The sequence below is a fragment of the Juglans regia genome, chromosome 10 (assembly GCF_001411555.2).
Source record: "Juglans regia cultivar Chandler chromosome 10, Walnut 2.0, whole genome shotgun sequence".
Taxonomy (NCBI): Eukaryota; Viridiplantae; Streptophyta; class Magnoliopsida; order Fagales; family Juglandaceae; genus Juglans; species Juglans regia.
The window spans coordinates 36,270,299-36,292,234 of record NC_049910.1 but is presented as its reverse complement, the minus strand read 5'-3'; the positions used below and the strand labels follow the sequence as shown (position 1 = coordinate 36,292,234).

The following is a 21,936-nucleotide window of genomic DNA, read 5'->3' as shown; positions in this document are numbered from 1 at the left end:
TTTTAATTTTTTTTAATTTTTTTAATTTTTTATCATCTGTAAAAATCAACACCTCGGTTTATTTTTGTTTTCTGATTTTCTAGAAATAAAATTTTAAATCTAACGGATCTGAACCTCATTTTTCATATTTGTTTTTTTTCAACTAATGCATGTTGATTATCTCTGCATGCTTTCTTCCATTCTTGAATGAAAGCGTGCATTCTTGTTATCTCATGTGGTGTTTATTTACCTGCCATTGCTAGACACTACCCTGTTCTTCATAAAGTAAATTTGCCACTGGCTAGCTGATCTTTGGCTTCTTAGTCTTACAATTGGGTCAAAATCTTTTGACATATGTTATATAGTTATGGTACTCGTATCACTCCCATCCAAGTGCACAAGTAGAACTGCCAATAGAGTTCCTTTACAACTCTACTAAACTTGACAAAGTACGCAGTTAAAGGGAGTTGCATTAGTTTCTTCGCTTGTTCCTACAATATGATATATGATTGTAGAACATGCTTATATAAATTTGCAGAATTATTTCTGGGTGTAGAGTGCATTCACCTTTCTGGTTTTAGTTATTAACTGGTCTAACAATTGTGAGAAATATTATTGATTTTTGTGCGTTTATATCTTATTGATGATGTTAGATTCCTTGAGATACACTTCGGCTTTGTCAGTGGGTTTGGCCATTGTGTTTGTGGCAATCACAGCAGGAGTAGCAATCGTTAAAATGATGGATGGGAGCATGAAAATGCCTCGTATGATGCCTGAACTTGTTAACCAGGCATCCTTTTGGAAGCTTTTTACAACTATCCCAATTCTTGTCACTGCCTATATCTGCCACCATAATAGTAAGTTTTGACAATAACTTTTATAGCAGTTACTCAACATTGCCTTCAAAGTACAATCTAATATTAGGGGTTGATCATGATCCTGCTCTTTCGTTTTTTTACCTTCTTAGCTACTCAAATTTCATTCCTAGCTAGACTCCTTGGCTATATGTTTTTAACACTATAATGGATGAAAAAATGATTACTAGCTAATATAGAATTGTTTTGAATCCATTAATATCATTTGAAAGGATTTTCAAAAGATTTCTAGATGCATTCTGTTTGAGAAGGCATGTCAACCTGTTAGTGGCAAAAAGGCTCATGTGAGTTTATATAGTGTAAAATGATATCCCCCTCCATTTTTTTTTTGAATGACGAAAAAAACAGTTCTTTTATTTCAGGGAACAATGGTTTTTCAAATAGTTTGACATGAGATGATGTGCCTGGCTTAGTTTGCCATTCCTACAACATTTACAACCATAACCACTCATCTTTATGGTCTATAACTTTTACTTGTCACCAGCACCACTCAAACACACAAAAAGGTGGTGAAAGCTATATGGCTTGTTTATGTGAAAGCAATATGCAGAAGATATCTAATTGATGAAATCAACACCTCTGTTTATTTTTATTTTCTGATTTTTTAGAAATAAAATTTTAAATCTAATGGATCTGAACCTCATCTTTCAGATTTGTTTTTTTCAGCTAATGCATGTTGATTATCTCTGTATGCTTTCTATTTTTTTTTTTGGGTTAATACATACAAATTTGAGATTATATTTCTCAGAAATTGCAATCTGTTTTTTTTTCCTTTTTAATTTCAAAAATTCTACTTGCACACGGGAGGGGTACCCCCCGCGTACCCGGAACGTCCATGTAGGATTATTGAAACGGTGCGGTTTGCACCGTTTCAATAATCCACTCGTTTGCCTCCCAGATATAGAAAGGCCTTTTGAACTCATAAAACTGGTTTCGGCCATGGAACCCCGAGGGACTTGAACCCGCGTTTCGCCTCAGCAAGAAGATCATGGAACCCCGAACGGAAGCGTACGGGAACCTTCCCAAGCAAGCAACGAAAAAGTTTCAAGCAGGGTGGTCATCTTCTTCTGCTCAAACACACGACTGCCCCACCGACGTCATAGAAGACGAAACACAAAGGGAGGTACTTTCATGTGTATTAGTATCTTATCTTCTTGTGTTCTTTTGAAAATGCACCGAATCTCCCATTGATTGGGTTTGTTTCTTCAAAATGAATGTTTGGATTCTCCCAATACTGAGGAAACATTCATCTTGAATAACTGAAAACCCTAACCCTAACCCTAATATAAGATTTCGAAATTCTTGTAGATTCGAAATAGCACTTGATTTAGATCCGAAATTGCAACTGATTTCGAAATAGTTGTGGATTTGAAACTTGTGGATTTGAAACCCCTTTATCGGTATGTACTCTGTTTTTTTTTTTTTTTTTTAGGAAAAAGCCTTTTAGGGTTTTAGGGGGGGACGAGTTCATCAGGTTTATTTCTCTAACATTACTCTTGATTGTTGTGAATGTATGCATGAAATTGAAATAGGATACTGAGTCCTGATACATTTATGTTGTTTTGTTTTGTGGGAGAAATTTAGGGTTCATCTTAGTCACTAGATTAGTCCTGAATCCTGATACATTTATTTTCTAAAATGTAAACTATCCATTTTTTGTTACTATGTAATCTTGTTTAGATTTTGTGTTTTTTTTTTTTTTAATTGCATATTGTTTTGGTATGTCAAAGTAGTCGTTGTCAGGTGTATATCAAGCTCTTGATCTCTTGTTGAGGTTCACCTAATATTCAGCATCTTTTTCTTAGATTTATCTCATGGGATTAATTCATGAAGAAAGTGTATAATTAACTTCCTGAATCTGTGAATTGTTGGTTTGTTTAATTCCTCTTTTCTTTTAATTTGCTGTGTGGTGGTTCTACTTTACTATTCGAAACGTGTCTGAGGTTTTGTTGGCATTCAAATGTCTGGTGAACCATTAAAAGGCTGAAAGTTGTGATGGGTCGAACTAATTGACTTTTCTCCTAAATATGTGCCACTTTTTTGCCTTTTTCCCAACAGATTTCGAGTTGGTTTGATATATTATTTGTCTTTTCAAACTAATCTGTTAGTCTGTTCATTATTTGTAAGGTCCAACACGTAGAATATCTTATTAATTGTTTGGAGAGTAAGATTTGTTTAGTTTAAATGTGTAGAGACTTTAAATTAGTCTTGATAGTTGATATTGTTTGAAAGAAGATGCTGCAAGTTTAGTTTTGTTCTTGATTGTCTGTTTTCCTTTTCTTTCTTCTTTGCCGTCAGTTTAAGAATAAGCTGGTTTCCACCACGGACTCTTCTTCATCTTTTGGTAAACCAAGTCTGGGTCAACCATTATGCTTCTGTGAAATTGAAGCCCAACTAAGATACTCATCTACTATAAAAAATCCAGGACGACCTTTCTTAGGGTGTCCTAACTACAACACAAAGGTAATGATATTAATGTTTAATCAAAATTTTAAAATTATGTGCATCTCACATGTTTCCAAAAAATGTTTAAAATGATTAGGGATTACCATATTGTAAGTATTTCAAGTGGGTTGAGGAGGATCAATACAAAAAGTCCGATCTAAGAGAAACTCACAATGAACTGTTAAGAGCCAAGAAAGAGCTGGAGAAGATACTCGATGATATCGAAAAGAGCAAAATTGATCTCCGTAAGAGAGCGGATGAGATCGAGATGAGAGAGATGACGCTATCCAATAGAAATGAGGAGGTTGTGAAGAAGGAGTTGGCGGTTCTTGTACGCGAAGCGCAAATAAGACACTCACGCACACTACTCCGAGTGTATTGGGCTGCCGCATTTGTTGTAGCATGTTACTTGTCTTGCAAATAGGTGACTTAGGATTAGTGTTAGAAGTTAGTTGCTATGTATATCTAAGTTGTTTATATGTTGGTTGGTGATGTTAGAACTTAGTCTGGTTGTATAGTCTAATTGTATTTTATTGTTATGACAATGACATAACTTGTGGAAGTAGCTGTTTATATATTTAATATATTATTATATATCATTTTTCAACTTCTTCTCCTATTAAGCAAACAACTAAAGAAATAATATGATAGGTTGAAAGTGATACAAAAACTGGCTAGGATTTAACCATTATGAGAGAGCTTAATATTTGTACACTTTCTTTTGCATGTGTATCATTTATCTCCTTAGCAAAACATTTTTTGCTTGCATATGCGATAAAATTGATAGCATATAAGAGATTCAATTCCTCTTCTCCAGTGCTATATGAACCAAAATAAAGGCATAATGCAGAGATCCGAACTCATGAGCAATGAATTATGGTCTATTTTTGTGTTATCTGTAAAGTGTATTAGGAGGATGAATCCAAATGTGTTGATATACTTGAGCACAAGAAAGCTCTTATTCTGCAGCCATATACCAGATTTCATCAGCGTTTTGACCACAACCACAAAAGCAAAATTCTGGCAATTGAAGCGTTTTGACCACAATGAGATAAGCAAACACATATCTCCAGGAAATCAAATCAGAGATAAAAACAAGAAATGCTCAGCAAATTTGTGGTCACTGGAATACTGGTGCCTTAAATCATGTGATTCTGTCTTTGCTTGTTTGGTATTTACAATTTGATGTCATAATCGCTGTATCGGGTCAGCGATACTGCCTTCCTGTATGAATTCTAAGGCAGAGTAGACCCCATATGGGAATTTAAAGCTACGTACATCTTTCTCTACATTAGAGCATCCAATTCGGTAAAGAAATTGGATAAGATCTCAGTTGATATCAATCTGTACAAGCAACAAAAACCATGGAAAGAGATAGATTGATATCAGTATGATATTATAGATATGAAAGGCATCTGTGCCATTTACGTTTATGAGTGCCATTTTTCCATATCACGGATTTGCTGGGGAGAGAAGTATAAAGTTGCAAAGTGGGATAGGGATAGCCCACTTGTGCTGTCAACTAAGAGCTAACTCTCTTGAGTGTATGTCTAAATTTTTTAACATATTATGAATGGAATGGGACCTAACATTCTAATTGGGTCCCATCCAAGAGAGCTTCTGTACAAAAGATCAGAGAAATCAGATGATCATAACGTAAAAAACTTGCAAATAAAATGGGAGTCTCACAGTGGTATAACGTAAAATAGCATTATCCTGTTATTGGAGGCAAATACATATTTCAAGCAAATCTATCCCAGCCTGATCTTACATGCCTTTGTACCACTGAGTACAACTTGATAAACTTACAGAAATGACTAATGTTTCATCCAAAAAACAAAAAATGACAAAATAACAACACCCATGACTCATCTATAAATTAAGAGTTAGCCTTGATATCTTGAGTTTTTGCAATGAAAGATTGCCATCCGTATAACTGTAGTATATGCCACAAACAATCACAAAATACCAACTGTCATTCACATCGAGCAACCACACCCTGCATGGAGAAAGATAGTTATCAGTATATCAGCTGCCCCCATTTGCCCCCTGGAATAATTTTTGTTACTTTTATGCTCAACCATTGTTCGAATAATGCCGATGATTGAAAGTGTGATCATTGATTGGAAATTAAAAGACCTTTTTACAAGTACGAATGTAAGGGAAAAAAACACCAAAATACTTTCTTTCTTTAATCTTTACTGATCATCTCTACTAATATTACAGACAACAAGATATGGTCATTACATTATGTAAATAGATTTAATAATGACATTCAGCAAGACATTATCTGTCAACTTAGACCTTTTGACTAGACTTAAAAAGGCACATATTCAGACGACAGGAAATGGCTTATTGCATTACTTTTTTTTTTTTTTTCACTGATGACGATCAGCAAGAGATTGTCTTTCAACTTAGACCTTTGTATTAGAGTAGAAAAGGCTCATATTGAAAATGAACTTTTGGTACATGTAAGGTAAAAGAAAAATGAAGTATTGGATGGTAAAAATCAGTCTACTAAGGCTACCCAACAAGCAAAATTATGTGATATAATCCATGTCCAAAGATGAATCAAATTGAAGACAGGAAAGAGGTCTGTATAAGGAGTCACATAATTGAATCCAGTATCTCAGAAGCATGCATCTGAGTTACTGGGTTAAAGCTACTCTTCCAGAGACTTCAAACCCATTAAGAAAAACTTTCCAGCACAGTTTCATATGGAGAGGTTTTGCTTTCAATTCTTGTATTAGGCTCATATAGAACCAACCTATGTTATGGAACAGACAGCGTAACGTGTAACCTATCAAAGAAAAAAAGTGGAGCAAACTAACATACTACAGGTAATTGCTAATTCAAATGATTTTATTGTGTGGTTTATATAAAAAGACAGGAAAGTTTAACTTCATTTTTTTAATGGTCATCCTGGCAATAGATCAGGATCAACCATACTGGAATTTGACTGACATACTGAATAACATATACCACATGTACTGATGAAACCGAACTAATCTGTGATATTACCACTAAATTTTCATATAGAATTAATAAGAAAATCATCAACCAAACATTTCATTGAAAAGAACATGCATGGCCACGAAAGGACAAACCTCCAAATGTGTTCTATGATCTCTCCCTTTTCAATATGCTGATCAATCAATGCGGGTACATCATCCGGAGTAACATACCCATACCTGCCATCATTAACAAGGACTATGTAACACCGGAGTAACATACACAGCTTATACTCATTCCTAACCAATTGTTTGGCCAAAAATAGAAAAGCAAGCATAGCACGTATCCAACATTGGAAATTACACAAAAATGTTAAAATACCTTAATGGTGGGAACTAATATGCAAATATTACAGCAAATTAGTTCCCTGGGCCTTCCCACCACTGTTGACCCAATTGTGATTCATCCAACCTAATTTGCCCCGGTTGTGATCCATCCAACCCAAATTGCACCTATAAAAATTAATAAGCAAAAAATCAGAGTAATGTCAATACTACTATTGGTTGTACATGAAAAAGTTGGATAATTTTACACTTTCTTGACTCCCACACATTGGTTGTCCAAGCTGGGTTCCACCAATGACACAAGCTGATTTGTCTTGAACAAGCTGGTGCAAAAAAAAATTACTCTTAAATTCAAATCAAGTGTCAACACATAATTATAACAATTCAAGTATAAATATAACTAAAGTAATATAATATAACATAACCAACATTAGAAATATCTATCTCTGATGGGCCAAATAAATTCCTGCATGTGTCCGGCATTGGTGTATCTCCTCCATCTCTCTAATAAACAAGTAGCATTTGCAAAAAGTCAGTTTGTGCATTAATAAAATAAGTGGCCTAAAACTATATATTTAAAGCTGAAATATATTGCACCTGTTTACGTTTCCGGTTTACTGGTGCCCCGGCTGCCTTTCCTTTAAGTTTCCGCATGTCTTTCTCCATCCTGGATGCTTTCCTCAGAGATGGAGGTCTGCCTTTCCCTCTGACAACTAATGGACTGAGTACTTTTTTCGAACTACCCACTGTGGTTGTGTCATTTTGAGTACAAGGAACATTGGAACCAGTGAGGGTCATCGATGAAGGGTCTACTTTCTCATTATATAATTCAATCATTGCATGTAACTTATGTGTGGCATCCTCAGTATGTTTTTCTGAACCCGCTGCATGAGTAATCATTTCATAACAGATTTTTAATAAACTAGCATATCTGTAAGCATCTGGCCGCTGATCTCCAGCATCATAACTACTACCGATTAACGTGTATCTCCTTTTGATATCCTTCCTCCATCGGTCTAAAATGTACTTCTCTGGCAGGAATTTTATCCCGTTACATTTAAATACAGCGAAAATGTGCCTACACAGTATACCCTTCATCTGAAATAAACCACATGAACACTTAGCATCTGCACCTTCCTCACTGAAGTCCACAAAAAAGGTAACCAATTTAGTGAACTCTTCCACACGAACTTCGTCCTCTAATTGATAGGTCTTTACTGCACCATCCCTCTTAACTAACTCTGGATCTAAATCAATAATGCCGGTTAGTTGCATCTGAACTTCCCTAAATTTAGCATTTGTGTACAACTCTTGAAATCTCTTTTCGATAGGAGATCTAGATATGCAAGGAATGGTAACGCTAAATGAGTGGAAGTCCGCATTATTTTCATTCTCAATTTTTTTTTGCAACGCACTATCAAACTGATCGACAAACTCTTTCAAGTTTGTCTTCGCATGCACATAACCATCGAAAAACGCGTTCATGCTTTCACTGCGCTGCGTTGTACTCATCCCAGCCCAGAAACAGTCCTTCAAGAATGCAGGTACCCAAGACTCACGCTCAGTGTATAAACTTTTCAGCCAGACATTCTCATGCAAATTGTAAGTGGTGATTAACTGATCCCAAGATTTCTCAAACTCCGCAACAGTTTGCGTGTCATACACAGATTTCATCAACGCATTCTTCATCCCACTTTTGTAGGAAGCATAGGAGGACAACTTCTCGGGAACTTTTTTAAGTATATGCCACAAACAAAGTCGATGTCGGCTTTCAGGAAAGACAATAGCAATTGCATTTTTCATCGCTCTGTCCTGATCGGTGATAATAGCTTTAGGAGCGATACCATCCATACACTTCAACCACGTCTGGAATAACCAGACGAAGGTCTCTGTATCCTCACTGGAAATCAATCCTGCTCCCAACAGAATTGACTGCCCATGGTGGTTTACACCAACAAATGGTGCAAAGGGCATCCCATATCTATTCGTCAGATATGTAGTGTCGAATGTCACCACATCACCGAAGTATTGGTAGGCTGCCCTACTACGGGGGTCAGCCCAGAAGACATTCCTCAACCTCCCCTCATCATCCAAATCCATCAGGGCAAAGAAACCGGGATTTTTGTACTGCATCCTACAAAAATACTCTTGAAGCGCTCCAGCACCACCTTTACCAAGTCTTAGATGTCTTGCCTTATCGATATAATTACGACAGTCCTTTTCTAGAAATGGGAGGTTCTCGAATCCACCAGCGCCAACGACGAGAGATCCGAAGCTCTTATTCATTCGGATCCCAGCCATATCATTTATATCTAGGACTCTTTTTACAGAGTCACTCACTTCTCTATTACATCGGAAGAAGCGAGATTTATTTGGGCTAAGGCCATGGTTATGGAGATTATTCACTGTTGTCAACCGGAACTTCCCATCAACTTTTAAGGCATTAACCTTTGCCTTACATTCTGTCTTTCCTGTTGGACGTGGTCTAGCGACATTCAATGTCCTATTCCGGGCCTTCCCACCACGGGCACAACCAAGGGTGGCATATCGGACAGTGCCATCATCCCCTTTATCAGTCCTTCTTATCAATACCCCAAACCCGCTTTTTTTACCATAATGCTTATAATAAGCCATTAATTCTTCAAACGTATTAAACTCCATTCCCGACTTTGGCTCCTCAATGAGATCACCACCAACTTCATCCTCTAACTGTGGTGTCCCGCCAATCCCAACCTCAGTTTCTTCTGAATTGAGTCTATCCTCTTTACTTTCTTCAACTCTTTCAGATGTACATGGAATATCAGTTTCTCTACACTCAGGTGGTTCCTCTATATCAACTCTCCCACTCATAGCGGGGCTTGTAGCCATGAGAGGGTTCGGGTCACCGACATTCTGCTAAAAAAAAAAGAAATCAATTCCCTTAAACTAAAAATATGGCCAACTTATACAAACAAAAAAACAAGAACACAATTGAATCACCACTTCATAGTTTCTTGGATATTGGCCGCCATCAGGATATGGAGATAAAGGCATTGGCCAAGCAGGAAGTGGTCCGTAGTAACCGGGACTAGTGTAATCTACAAAGTACCGGTTACTTGATGGTATATCCTAGCATGTTGTTACACAAGTTATTTATGTATTTTGAAAATAAATATCAACTCAAAATAGAAATAAAGCAACACCTGTAAAAAATATAACATACAGCGGTTTGGGAATTTGAGCTAGATGGTGTTTGGGAAGATGAGTGTTCTTCCCCTTTTCCCATGCCGAGAGGAACTAATAGAAAGCTTGAACTGATAGCAAAGTGATGAACCAAATTACTTATTTATGACTGTAACATTCTCAAAATTGTATTGACATTATTTTTTTCTCAGTCTAATAAAGGTAAGAAAAGCCAGAAAAGCATTAGATGAACCAAATGCAAATGCCGCCTCACCCAACATATATAGGAATCTATCCATTTCGGACAAACAATCTATCAATTTCAGAAAAGCATTAGATATGCATATGCTTATATACAGCATTAAAATGAGTGGCATTACATGCAAACATGTACGTTTTCCCGTGATCTACATGCACATGATGCTTCATGAGTGGTCAAAATGAAAAAAAATATTGATAGAACGGAAATCTGGAGATGCTAATGAATGCAACAGGACGAACCAAAAGGAGGTTAATTCCAAGTCTATTTAAAAATTGATAACAAAAGATCACAGAGGTGGATTCAGCTTTTTTGTTATTTTAAATCGTGTCGAACATCAAGCTAGAACAGCATTATCCTTAATAGTGAAAACCACATCATCTTCACATGGAATGTTAGTATTACTTCCTTTTGCAGAAATAATTTGACATCATTCAGAAGTGTTTGCATACACAGAACAATTCCATCATATACAAATAATATAACAAGTGAAAGGAAGTAACAATGACAGAATCTGTGTTTCCATCCGTGTCATAATTGAGACTAGGAACAAACAAAGTCTGCTACTGGTAACAAAACTTAAGAACAGAAAAAGCAATTTCAATTGTCCACAATTGATTATATAATTTGAGAACACGTGATGATCATCAGAATTCTGTTAGAATAATCTCATTATAAGGCTGCTGCTGTTTTCTTTCTATGTTTAGTAGAGATTCTCGCACCACATTCATGTTTCTCCAAAACTGTATGCAGTTTGAATACTTTTTTCAAGAGTCTTAAATTTGCAATAGTTTAAAGTAATACCTTTCTCTACATATATAATTAAAACGTATATGAGATTAAAAGCAATAACACAAGCAAACCACATTTTATTCTTTGTTTTTTGGTACTTTCAATCCTACAGATCATTGTAAACAGTAAAATAAGAGAAGCAACAAAGAACAACTGCAATTTTCTTTCTTTGGTTTTTATATTTTTTTTATTTATAAAAACAATACCAGATTTCAAATCATACCTAACAGTCAGGCTGCCCAACTCTTTCAGGGAGTTCAACACTGTACGGAGCACCCTACACATCAAAATTTCATAGAAGGGGTTAAATTACCACAAAAGGTACGCTAGAAAGCTAAAACCAGCAAAAACAAAGATAATCTCCAATGGGATGTACACGGCAAACAAAATCGTTTATTTTTTATACGGCAAACATAAATATGATCATCTGGAGATGCTAATGAATGCAAAAAGACGAACCAAATTCGAAAATAAGAGTGGACATTTTTTTTACAGTGGGGTTGCAATGCATGTGGTCAAGGCACTTTCATAACATATTCAATTAGTAAGGCTGTATGTGCATGTGAATGGTGAAGCCCTAATTATGAAACACAAAGAGACAATGACAATGTGTATGCACGTGAAGAGGCACATTTACAACAACCTTGACCTCTTCACATGTATTATAGATTCAAAAAAAATCACCACATTGACCATCACAAATTAAGTGCCAAAAACAACAACAAAGGAGACTTGGTGGCCATTATAGTTCAAAGATTTCTCATACCCACCAAATCCAACAGCCCCCAGATGATGAAAAAAGTTAGAAAAACCAATCCAAAGCCCTAAACTCCGGGTACCATGGCCATGATTGATTATTCACTCTGTTCCTAATCTCTTTGTCTCTCTATCAGCCACTGCGCAACCATTGTTATTGCATATACACTCCTATTATACTCACAAAACAACAAAATAAATAACAACAACATTCTTATAAAAGAAGAAGAGCAGCTGCGAACATATTTTTCTTAAGACTAGCGTTTCTTGAGACAGAGCAAGAGCCAAAGATCAAGAAAAATACAAAAAAAAAACCATAAAACAGAGGACTGATCAAGAAAAATACAAAAAAAAAAAAAAAACCATAAAACAGAGGACTCACTTGAACGCGATGAAACGACGAACGGTAGAAGTTCAGTGCAAAATGGTTTCGGCAGAAACCATAGATGGAGGACGAGGAACCCGCAGATAAAATGGTTTCTGGGTTTCGGAAGAAACCATAGATGGACGACGAACCCGCACGAAAAATCTCTTCTGGGTTTCGGAACAAACAAACGGTTTCTGGGTTTCGGAAGAAACCAGATGGACGACGAACCCGCTCGAAAAATCTCCTCTGGGTTTCGGAACAAACGATTGATCTCCGTGAACGACGAACCTGCAGGAATTTCTGGGTTTCAAGTGGGTTTCGGGTTATGCGCGGCTGTTCTTCGAAATCTAAATCAGAAGAAATCGTTTTTGGCGCTATGAAATCGGCTCTTTTGCCCCTTTTTTTTTTTTTAATATAATTTAACCCTGACGTGGCATTAGCCACGTCAGGGATTCCGCTACGGGTACCCCAGGCCGGGTACCTGTAGCAGTATTGTTGATATATTGAGAAATCTGCTCATGGGTTTGATGAATTTTGTTGTTTATGCATTTTCTGGTGGGAAATTCGTGATGGATTTGCGCATATAAGTCACTTGGCTCTTTAGGTTGCTTTATTTTGTTTATATATCTGTGTATTTGTGTCCCTTGCATGATGAAATTTTGAGAAATTCCTAATTCTCACAACTTTTCGTTTGGTTTGGGCCAATTAATGATTTTTGCATAAAACTACTTTTGGGTCGGCTTATTTATGCTAAAATTTAGTCCAGATTTTGTATGGCATGCTTGTGTAGTTCGATCCAGTTATGAGTTATTGTATAATTGGAATTATACTTTTGTGATTCTGGGGTTTGGTATAGACATGGTCAAGGGTTTGTTTGGACTGCTTTAATGTAGAATTCATTTTATGCAGACATGGTGATTGTTTTTATGTGCTTTGCTTGAGCCAAAAGTTTTGGACTTCATAGTATGATTGTTTGTGTTTTCTCCGTTGTTTTGTCGGATACTAAATAATAATGCTTCAAGTGTATATTACCAGCCTTGCTTTCCTGGGATATTTTTGCAGATTCTTTTCTCCTTCATCCTCAACGAATCTTCTTCGTTCCCCGGAAATTCAATCTCCATTAATACACAAAATCTCTGCGTCGTTTCTGCCTCTAAATCGGACAATGGATTGCAAGAATCTTCCTTTCAGGTGTGATTGAGTTTTCTCTCTCTGTTTAATTATGCTTTTTGGTTGAATTTATGTGTGCTTTGCTATTGTCTGTTGCATCATTGTCAATTAGCGACAACCCATATTACTAATTTTTATGATTCCTTTTGCCTGTCGGTTTAAATAGGCTATAGTTTACTCTTTTATGTTCATCTTATTCTTCCTGTTCAACTTCGATATTTGTTTGTTGCAGGGAGCTGAGTCATTTTTTAGGAGCCTGCTAGCAAGCATGGAAAAGGTGTACTTAAACAGGAACCCCACAGCAAAACAAATATTAGAGCTTGTTCAATCTGTCGACAGCAACCAAATTTGCTATGATCATTTGGCATTTAGAACATTCGGTTGTTCCTGGTTTTTAATTTTGTGTATTTTATCAATCATTTATAGGCTTTTCTATCACTGATATGAGATTTTGTGAGTGACATCTTTGTCTTCACTGGTATAAAAATACCTATGTTTAAATAAGTAACTTTACTTCTGGTGCACACAGGAAAATACATGCACAATGCACACATAATTAGTAATTATTGAACTCGAGTCATAGGCTTAACTTTGTTTGTATCTTGTGCTATGATATATAAGTGTTTCTTTTCTTTTGGAACATGCTAGGTAAATGGTTATGGTATTGACTCGATGGCTAAATTTTTCCTTGATTTTGGCTATGAGCCATGGGACGAGTTGAGGTTTCCTGTAAAGCAGGTTCATGTCTTTTGTGCTATTGTGTGTACGAACAAAGATTTTTTTCTGATATGCACGTTGTATGATTCAGAAGGTCAGTCTACAGGTTGTATGTCTACTTTTTCTGATCTTTTAGTCAGTTTTGCAGTTTTTCACATTATCCATTGAGTATTAGGTTATTTTAAGTTTATTATTTTTCTCCTTTAGGGTTTAGGCAATGATTTCTCTGAATAGTGTTTTTCTTTTTTGACTGAAAGCTCAATCTCCAAAATCGACTAACTAAACAATGGACCTGAAACTCCAATAGTTTTTTACTTACTTCACATATTAATTGCTGCAACAGTTCGTATATTAGTTGACATGATACTAAATATAGCTTTGAGTAATGTTCATACCTTTTAGACTTGCTTGAACGACAGTGAAGCTATTAATCTAACTAGCAATTATGTTGTTGATCAATGTCTATTGAACCTGGGAAATTAATGATGCTTCATGCTCTCCAACTTCCTGCTTCTCTCTTTTTAGTCCTAATTTTATGCTAAGTGATTCACATCTTTTTTTGAAAAGTAATAAGAAATCTTTTTGACAAGTAAATAGGCATATACCAAATAAAACAACTAAATACAAGCTAAGAACTGGAATGGGCTAAAAGCAAATCATATTTGTACTTTACTTTCCCTTTTCTTATGTGTTTGTGCATGCATGTATTATTTTCTCATCCCCTCTTGGATTTTCTAAAGAACCCATCACCACTTTTACTTCATACATATGCTACTTGGCATAGTCTCTTGTTGCTTTTTATCCAATTTGTTATGTTTGTTTGTGCTCTTCGTAGGGTTGACCATAGATATACTCTGTTTTGGTATATTTGCATCAAGCTTTGCCCTATATTTAATCTACCGAAATCTTGTGGAAGAATATTATGAGATAGTATACCTTTTTCTCAAGTCCAATGTTCATCATACTAAACAGTTATATCTTATTCATTGATCTACAAAAGTACACGTCCAACAATTTGGTAACTCATCTTCAATCCTCGTGGCTGAGGCCCGTGTCCTCTGCGGTACTAAACAAAAACAAAATGACTGGTCTCTTCCCTTTAATTATTATACTTTTTGTTTCTATATTTGCTAAAACTTATTTTTTGTTTTTATTCATTAAATTATTCATTAATCATTTTTTTAAACCATATTATTTTTCTAAAAAAAATGTTTCACTCAACTAGGCAACGTGCTTTAAAGCACGTTGCTCCCGACCTAGTATATATATATATATATTTCCCATAGGTGCATAAATATAGTTGAATTGTTAGTACATGATAAAAGTTTTCTAAAAATTATGGGCTGAATACAAAACGAGTATTTGGGTTTTATGTTTTTATAAATCAAGACCAAAGTTTTTGAAAATTTCACGCCATTGATATATGAGAATAAAAGAACTCAAATTAATTACTTTTGTAAATCTTGATTAGTATGCCACACGACAATTTTCAATTAGCTAAAATGTGACATTAATTCAGTTTTTTAATTAAATTGTTGATATGACATGTTGATGTCACGTGTCAGTCAATTAAAAATTGATACGAAATAAATATTTTAATCGATATTAATGAAGGTGCGTAATTTTGAATGTTTTATTTGAGTTATCACTGTTATAAAAATTGAAAAACGTGGCTTTAATTTATAAAACTTGAAAACTCAGTATTCAACCCAATAATTAATATTGGGCTTCGAAGTGAAGTGAGATTTAGGTCTAGTTTGAAACATAGATTGAATTGAAATCAATTTAATTTAGTTTAATTTTAAGTTGAATCTAATATCTAAATATTTAATTTTTAAATTATTAAACTCATTTAAACTTAAAACCTCTTTACACGTGAGATCCATAATTTTTTTTAAGTCAACACCTCTTTACACGCAGGACCCACAACATTTTTCAACTTTTCATAAATATATCTATATTCATTTTAACATTTAAACACATTTAAACTTATCTTAAGTAGACCCCACAAAACTTACTCTACTATCTCAACTTACTACTATTCATAAAGAGCTCAACATCTAAACGGGGTAGAGAATTGAACCATACAAGAAGAAATATTCTATCCAACCTATATTCATTTTATGAATTAACTTGGTGAGTTTCCTTTCATTTTCGTAATATTTCTTCTGAATTTTCAAAACCAAACCTATATTTGCTTAAAATGTTGCATTAGAATAGGATCATCTCCTAATGACTTATTTTAAGAATAATTGTAAGGGGTTCAACAACTGCACAAATACAAGATATTTAAAAGGGAGTTTATAATCTTAATGCTTCTTATTATTTTTGAGTGTACATAATGGCAGGGGCCCTTCCCATGATCGGTACATTTCTTGCAAAAACTCTCTAGATGACTATCTATGCACAACAAAAAGTCTCTTAATTTGGAAACCTAGAAACAATTGAAGATTGAAACAAGTAATAAGTGGCATCAAAACTATAAGAGAAATCACTGCTAGGGAAAGGTAAAACAAGAGCTTGTCTAACAGTCCACTCCACATTGTTTGAGGATTGGTCCAGTTTGCTTAGGCAAGAAAGGATCAATTCTAACCCAAATCAGTGAGAAAATTGAAGCAAGAAGTATGGACCAAAGAACTACAATGGTGGGAGTCCTGTTTTGCCTTCCCATTAAACCTTTGAGGAAAGGATAGAGATGAACAATGACCCAGAAGGCAAAAAACAGCTTCCCAAATAATGGACCCCATGAGCCATAGCCATTGTTAATGGCATCGGAAAATCCGGCCACAACTCCCACCATGTTCAAGATTATAAGAGTGGTTGGTGGGATGAGAAGAGTGGTCCACTTGAAGAGGTAGAGCTCCCCAAACTCAGCATCATCGGCTGCCTTTGATGTCACTGTGAAGTTGGTGTCCACTCCAGCAAGAACCTTGAGGAGGCCTTGAAAGACGGCAAAAAGGTGTGCTGATACGCCGCCGATCACCCAAAATTGCTCATTGCGCCACCAGTCCTCGATGCTAACACCACTCCATCTGAGCTCAAGCACTCCGGTTACTATGATGGAGAGGAAGAGAGCCATGAACCATACGCTAGCAAGGTTTGTCAGCTACAAAACAAATACAATCTCTCTTAGAGCTTGTGTGGCTAAATGGGAGGAGAAAAACAAACAAAAACAATTGGTTTCAAAACAGTTAGGTGTTAGCATGCAACTTTTTAGACTAACAAATATGCCATTGCTGAAATAAATTTCTAGTAGAACTTACAGTGGGTATGATGAATTTTCCGGTTAGAAGACAGACGGCTGGAATGGTGCAGTATGCAAGCAGAGGGATGGAAGTGAAAGGGTAAACAATGGTGTTAATGTAAGCCAGTCTCTCCAGCCATTTCAACTTTCCTCCATAAGCATACCATAGTGGGCAGTGGCGACTAAGGAAAATTTCAACCGAGCCGAGAGCCCACCTCAGAACTTGGTGTAAACGATCTGATAGATTAATTGGAGCTGATCCCTTGAAAGCTGCTCTCTTTGGCATGCAGTACACAGACTTCCATCCTCTGCAGTGCATCTTGAAGCCTGTCAAGATATCTTCCGTAACCGAACCATATATCCACCCAATCTGCACTTGAAAGGAACTAGTCATTGTGTCATCAAATGAGTGATAGAACTCTACTAAATCATGTAATGAGTTTCAAAATCCTGGTTTTACTTTTAATCTTTCTTTTTATGGGACCAAGTAGCATTTCAAAATATACAGAGGTTCTTAAACTAGTTCACTTTCAATGTTACCCTCCTATTTCAAGATACATTAATCACTCTTTTAGTGATAGGAGTTCGAAGCTAATCACCTCTTTTCCCCATTCAGTTTTCTCATCATAGCCACAACTGATAACATGAATGGCCTCCTTAATAAGCACAGTTTGATTAGTCCCTTCAGGAAGGCCACCATCTTCCATAAGAGTGGAAGCAATAAAAACCGGAGATTGTCCGAACCGTTTCTCAAAATTCTTTTGTGACATGAGCGATGATTTCTCAAACTCATCATACCCTTCAAGCCCTTCTTCAATATCTTCAAGATCAAACATAGGTTCAGACCCTTTCTTCATGTAGCTCTTCCCCATCATTTTTTTCTTCTTGCTGTAGAGTCCCCAAAGCAGGCTTCTTTCACCTGTATTCTTGGACTTTGACTTCCTGGAACCACCACAACAGCAGCAGCACCATGAAGGCCAACAGTCACATGTCATCTTTGGCCGCTTCTCAAACACCGGTGGATCATAGCCGTACAATGCCTGCCTGTTGAATACACATCCAGTGCCAACATAAACAGGGCCTTGGATGCCATCTAAGCCTTTCATGTTGATCTGTAACCAAAGAAGATTCAAATCATTATTCAGGCAATTGTGGTTTTTTCCCCTTTCTTTTTCACATTAGTAATCATAATCAGTTTGCGATGAATGATTATTTGAAGAATCTGGATGGCTTACATCAAAGAACACAATGTTTCGATTAGCATATCTGTCGTGACGATCAATGCCATCAAATCTTTGAGGAAATTGGACATAGCAGAGTTTCTTTCCGAGCTGGGGGTCCATCAAAAAGCACATGGCTTCCCTTACAGCCTTGCTATTGTTGATGTAGTGGTCACAATCCAGATTCAACATGAAAGGTGCATTGGTAAGTACAGCAGAAACTCGAACCTATACGATCACATGCACAATACAAGTAATAAGAATGGGCAGAAGTTGAATTTGCGCACAGACACAAAATACGGCTTGAATAGCAGAGCTACCCACCAGGGCATTCATGGCACCGGCTTTCTTGTGGTGTGGATATCCGGGCCGTTTCTCACGTGAAACATACACTAGCCGTGGCAATTCCTTACCTTCCACATCTAGTGCACCCTCACTTCCAAGATATACCTGCAAAGTAAGTATGATTCCCACTAGCAGTTTTAGCAGCGACTCAACCCAAACAACCTTGAGAATTTTTTTTTGGGCAACAGATATATTCTCTCTAGTTAACTAGCATAATGTTTGACTGTTGAAAATGATGAGGAATTGGTGGTTAAAAAAAAACAAGTCAGCAAAGTCACCAGAAACCGAAGCTCATTCATTTTATTTTACTAGTAATTTATGGCCTAATTCATTTCATAAAACCGGTTCTATAAGAGAGAATTACTCATTCCTTATAAATATATCCAAGACTTTGTTCATAGACAATGTGAGATTATTTCTCAATACCCTCTCTCATGTGCAGACTAGTATTTTTTTCTGGTCCTTGTCGCGGGGTAAGTTATGTGGACCCCATTCGTCCTGTGGCAGACTATGATATTATGAAGAAATTCATGAGCCTAACTATGTCATAAAACCAGTTCTACAAGAGAGGATTGCTCATTTCTTATAAACATATCCAAAATCTTGTCCACGGGTAATGTGAGATTATTCCTCAACACATAGTCTTCCCGAGAACCAAGCAGAAGCAAAATGCCAATTTGGAGTCACATTTTGATGACATATGTATAGGTTATCTGAGGAAAACAAAGTAGGGATGATCTTGCCAAACCTGAATCATGCCAGGATGATCACGGGTGTTGTTTCCTGGCCAAGGGGTACCGTCTTGCATCACCCATCCTTCTTCTGGTGTTTTCTGAGCCTTTGCCACCAACGCATTAATCCTTACTTTGAATTCTTCATACTCTCTCTGCAATACAACACAGTCATTCACTTAAACCTCCTTTTATTGCTGGGGAATTGTTGCAGGAAAGCTAAACAAAGAAGGTTTTTTCCCTTAAATCTGTTTGCTTACTTTCATGGCTCTGCGCTCCTTTACAAAGCTGGGCAGCACCTTGTCTTTCAAGTAGTCAATCTTCTCAGAGAAGTAGAACTCTGGGGCCCTTGGCTCAATACTAAATTTCTTGCAAAATGGCACCCATCTTCTCGCAAACTCGGCAGTTTCTGAAAGTGCATCAAAAAGCAGCATCGATGCACCATCGTCCGATACATAACAGCTCACCTTATCAACAGGGTAATCAACAGACAGGATGGAAAGAACAGTGTTCGCAGTTATGATTGGTGGTTCCTTCAAAGGGTCAACTGTACTGACAAAGACATCAACTGGGGTTAAACGGTTTGGTTCTCCCTCACGCTCAAACCTCATGGACAAGCGGTCCAAGTAAGTTTCTCGGGTGATGGGATACCATTTCGGGAATTGATCAAGTATCCAAGAGAATGCAAACCATATCTCGCAAATTACAGATATGAGCCACAAGGGATAAGCATCATATGCTGGAGTTAAGATTCGGAAGCGGAGGAAGAAAGCAAGAATGATGAGCCGGAGAACAATGACTATGCGATATGGACTGATTTTGCTGGAGGGGATTGGTATTTTTCTCCACAATGGTTGCCTGGCTTCAGCCAAACTGCAAAAATAAGAAGGTGGCGTTGTTTGTACATTGTCCCGAGAAGTAAAAGCATGGCTTTGTGTATTTGATCACAAATGGTTTTGTTCTTGAAGGGAGTGGATCGAAAAGAATAAAGACTTACAGGTAGTCATCTTGATCATCTCCTTGATCATTATTTCCATCATCTTTGCTTGCTAAACCTCTCTTTTCTTGCCTGACTTTCCACTTCTCTACTCTTTTTTTCCATTCTGCATTACTATACACCTCTTTCTCTCCTTCAAAATCCTTACCAGCAACTATACAATGCCCCATCCGCCACCAATATTCAAAAAATATATAGATCAATAAATGAAAGAAAGGAACAACTAAGCCCCTTGCGAAGAAAACTAGTTTAAAGATCTCTTACCACTTCCTGCAATAGAACCATTAGAATGCCGCTGCTGGTGATTGTAATTGCCATTTTCCTGCAAAAGTCACGACCTTAAGTCCTTTCCTAGTGTCAGAATTCCATAGAAGTTCCACCATATAGTACTGATCATGATCAGTCATAGGTTTTAAAAACATTTTCTTCTCGAAAATCTACTTGATCAAGAGAAAAAGCTTCTTTCAACCCTTTTTCTTTTAAATTACAAAAGCTACCATAGTTTATTTAGGAAATATGCGTTTTCATCTTGCCATTTGATGTATACATGATGAAATCAAAATTAAAAGATCGAGGTAAGTTTTAAACAGTAGAAGTTTTGGCCTAGTTTTCTTCTGCAGCATGACAAATTGCTAGAGATGATCATGCAAGTAGGTTGGCGCAAGTTTTATTCTCTCCATCCATTTGAAGGATGGCTTGGTGTAAATCAGATTCACTAATATTAATATGAAGTTGATATATTAATATTTTTCTGGAATTACCGAATGGTTGATGACATGTTGCTGCCTATCGGAGTCATCATGGCCATTCTTAATCTGAAACTCATCCTCAAAATCGTCTGCATCATTATAGTTTTCCTCGTCTCCAGCAACTCTAGGACATCCTGGAGAGAGAAATATCAGAAAACGTTGTGTGTTGAGTGACACATACATTTTCGTAAAAATAAAATGAGAGTGAAAGAGAGAACTCAATTAACTAACCCTTATGACGCTTATAGCGGGTGTTGCACTGAGGACAGCTCTGGTTCCCATTACTCCTCTCGTAGTCATAACAAGGCCGACAAACTGGGAACCCGCATTCATGACACGCTACAAACAACTCACCATTTTCCTTGTATCCAATCTCATCGCCACAAACCCGACAAATTTTCAAGACAGAGTACTGACGAGTTGGAGGCCGGCGGTCGTGCTGCCATGAATATAGTACGTACATTTGTGAGAAAAAAAAAAAGCTTTCAGAGCAATTGATATGTTTTTTTGGAAAAACAGGTTAAGAGATGAGGAGGAAAGAAACTACGTACCTCGTCCCCACCATTCAAAACATGATGGCCGTGTTCATTTCGGGTACTGTGAGAACCTGCAACTTGGCCAGCCATGGTGTTGGCGGCCATGGCAATTAGCTAGCAACCAAGTGATGAGAGAATTAGAATAAGGCCGTGGAGGATTGAAAGGTGGCGAGAGGAGAAAAATGAAAGGTCATGTACTTATAATAGGGGAGAAATGTGCCGGGGAGAGCAAAATAATATGAGCTGGAGGTGCTGAAATGTGAGTTCATGAAGAGTCTCTACCAACTGGGAGTTGG

The 21,936-nt window shown here is 36.8% G+C and overlaps 2 protein-coding genes across 2 annotated transcripts; one reads left to right on the top strand and one right to left on the bottom strand.

The window, feature by feature from the left end:
- The first annotated feature begins 1,636 nt into the window (after positions 1–1,636).
- LOC118349718 lies at positions 1,637–3,723 on the top strand. The gene is made up of 3 exons (XM_035695265.1): positions 1,637–1,977; positions 3,153–3,317; positions 3,397–3,723. Exons 1-3 carry the CDS (start codon positions 1,843–1,845, stop codon positions 3,721–3,723), a joined length of 627 nt encoding a protein of 208 aa, XP_035551158.1. The 5' UTR covers positions 1,637–1,842.
- Positions 3,724–16,138: 12,415 nt separating this feature from the next.
- Positions 16,139–21,810, bottom strand: LOC109010729 (cellulose synthase A catalytic subunit 4 [UDP-forming]-like). Its single transcript, XM_018991641.2, has 12 exons — positions 21,656–21,810; positions 21,336–21,543; positions 21,117–21,238; positions 20,620–20,677; positions 20,356–20,509; positions 19,619–20,231; positions 19,376–19,513; positions 18,607–18,732; positions 18,298–18,510; positions 17,662–18,174; positions 17,082–17,432; positions 16,139–16,924 (listed from the first exon to the last, which is right to left on the bottom strand). Exons 1-12 carry the CDS (start codon positions 21,743–21,745, stop codon positions 16,343–16,345), a joined length of 3,168 nt encoding a protein of 1,055 aa, XP_018847186.1. The 5' UTR covers positions 21,746–21,810; the 3' UTR covers positions 16,139–16,342.
- Between the last annotated feature and the right edge of the window lie 126 nt (positions 21,811–21,936).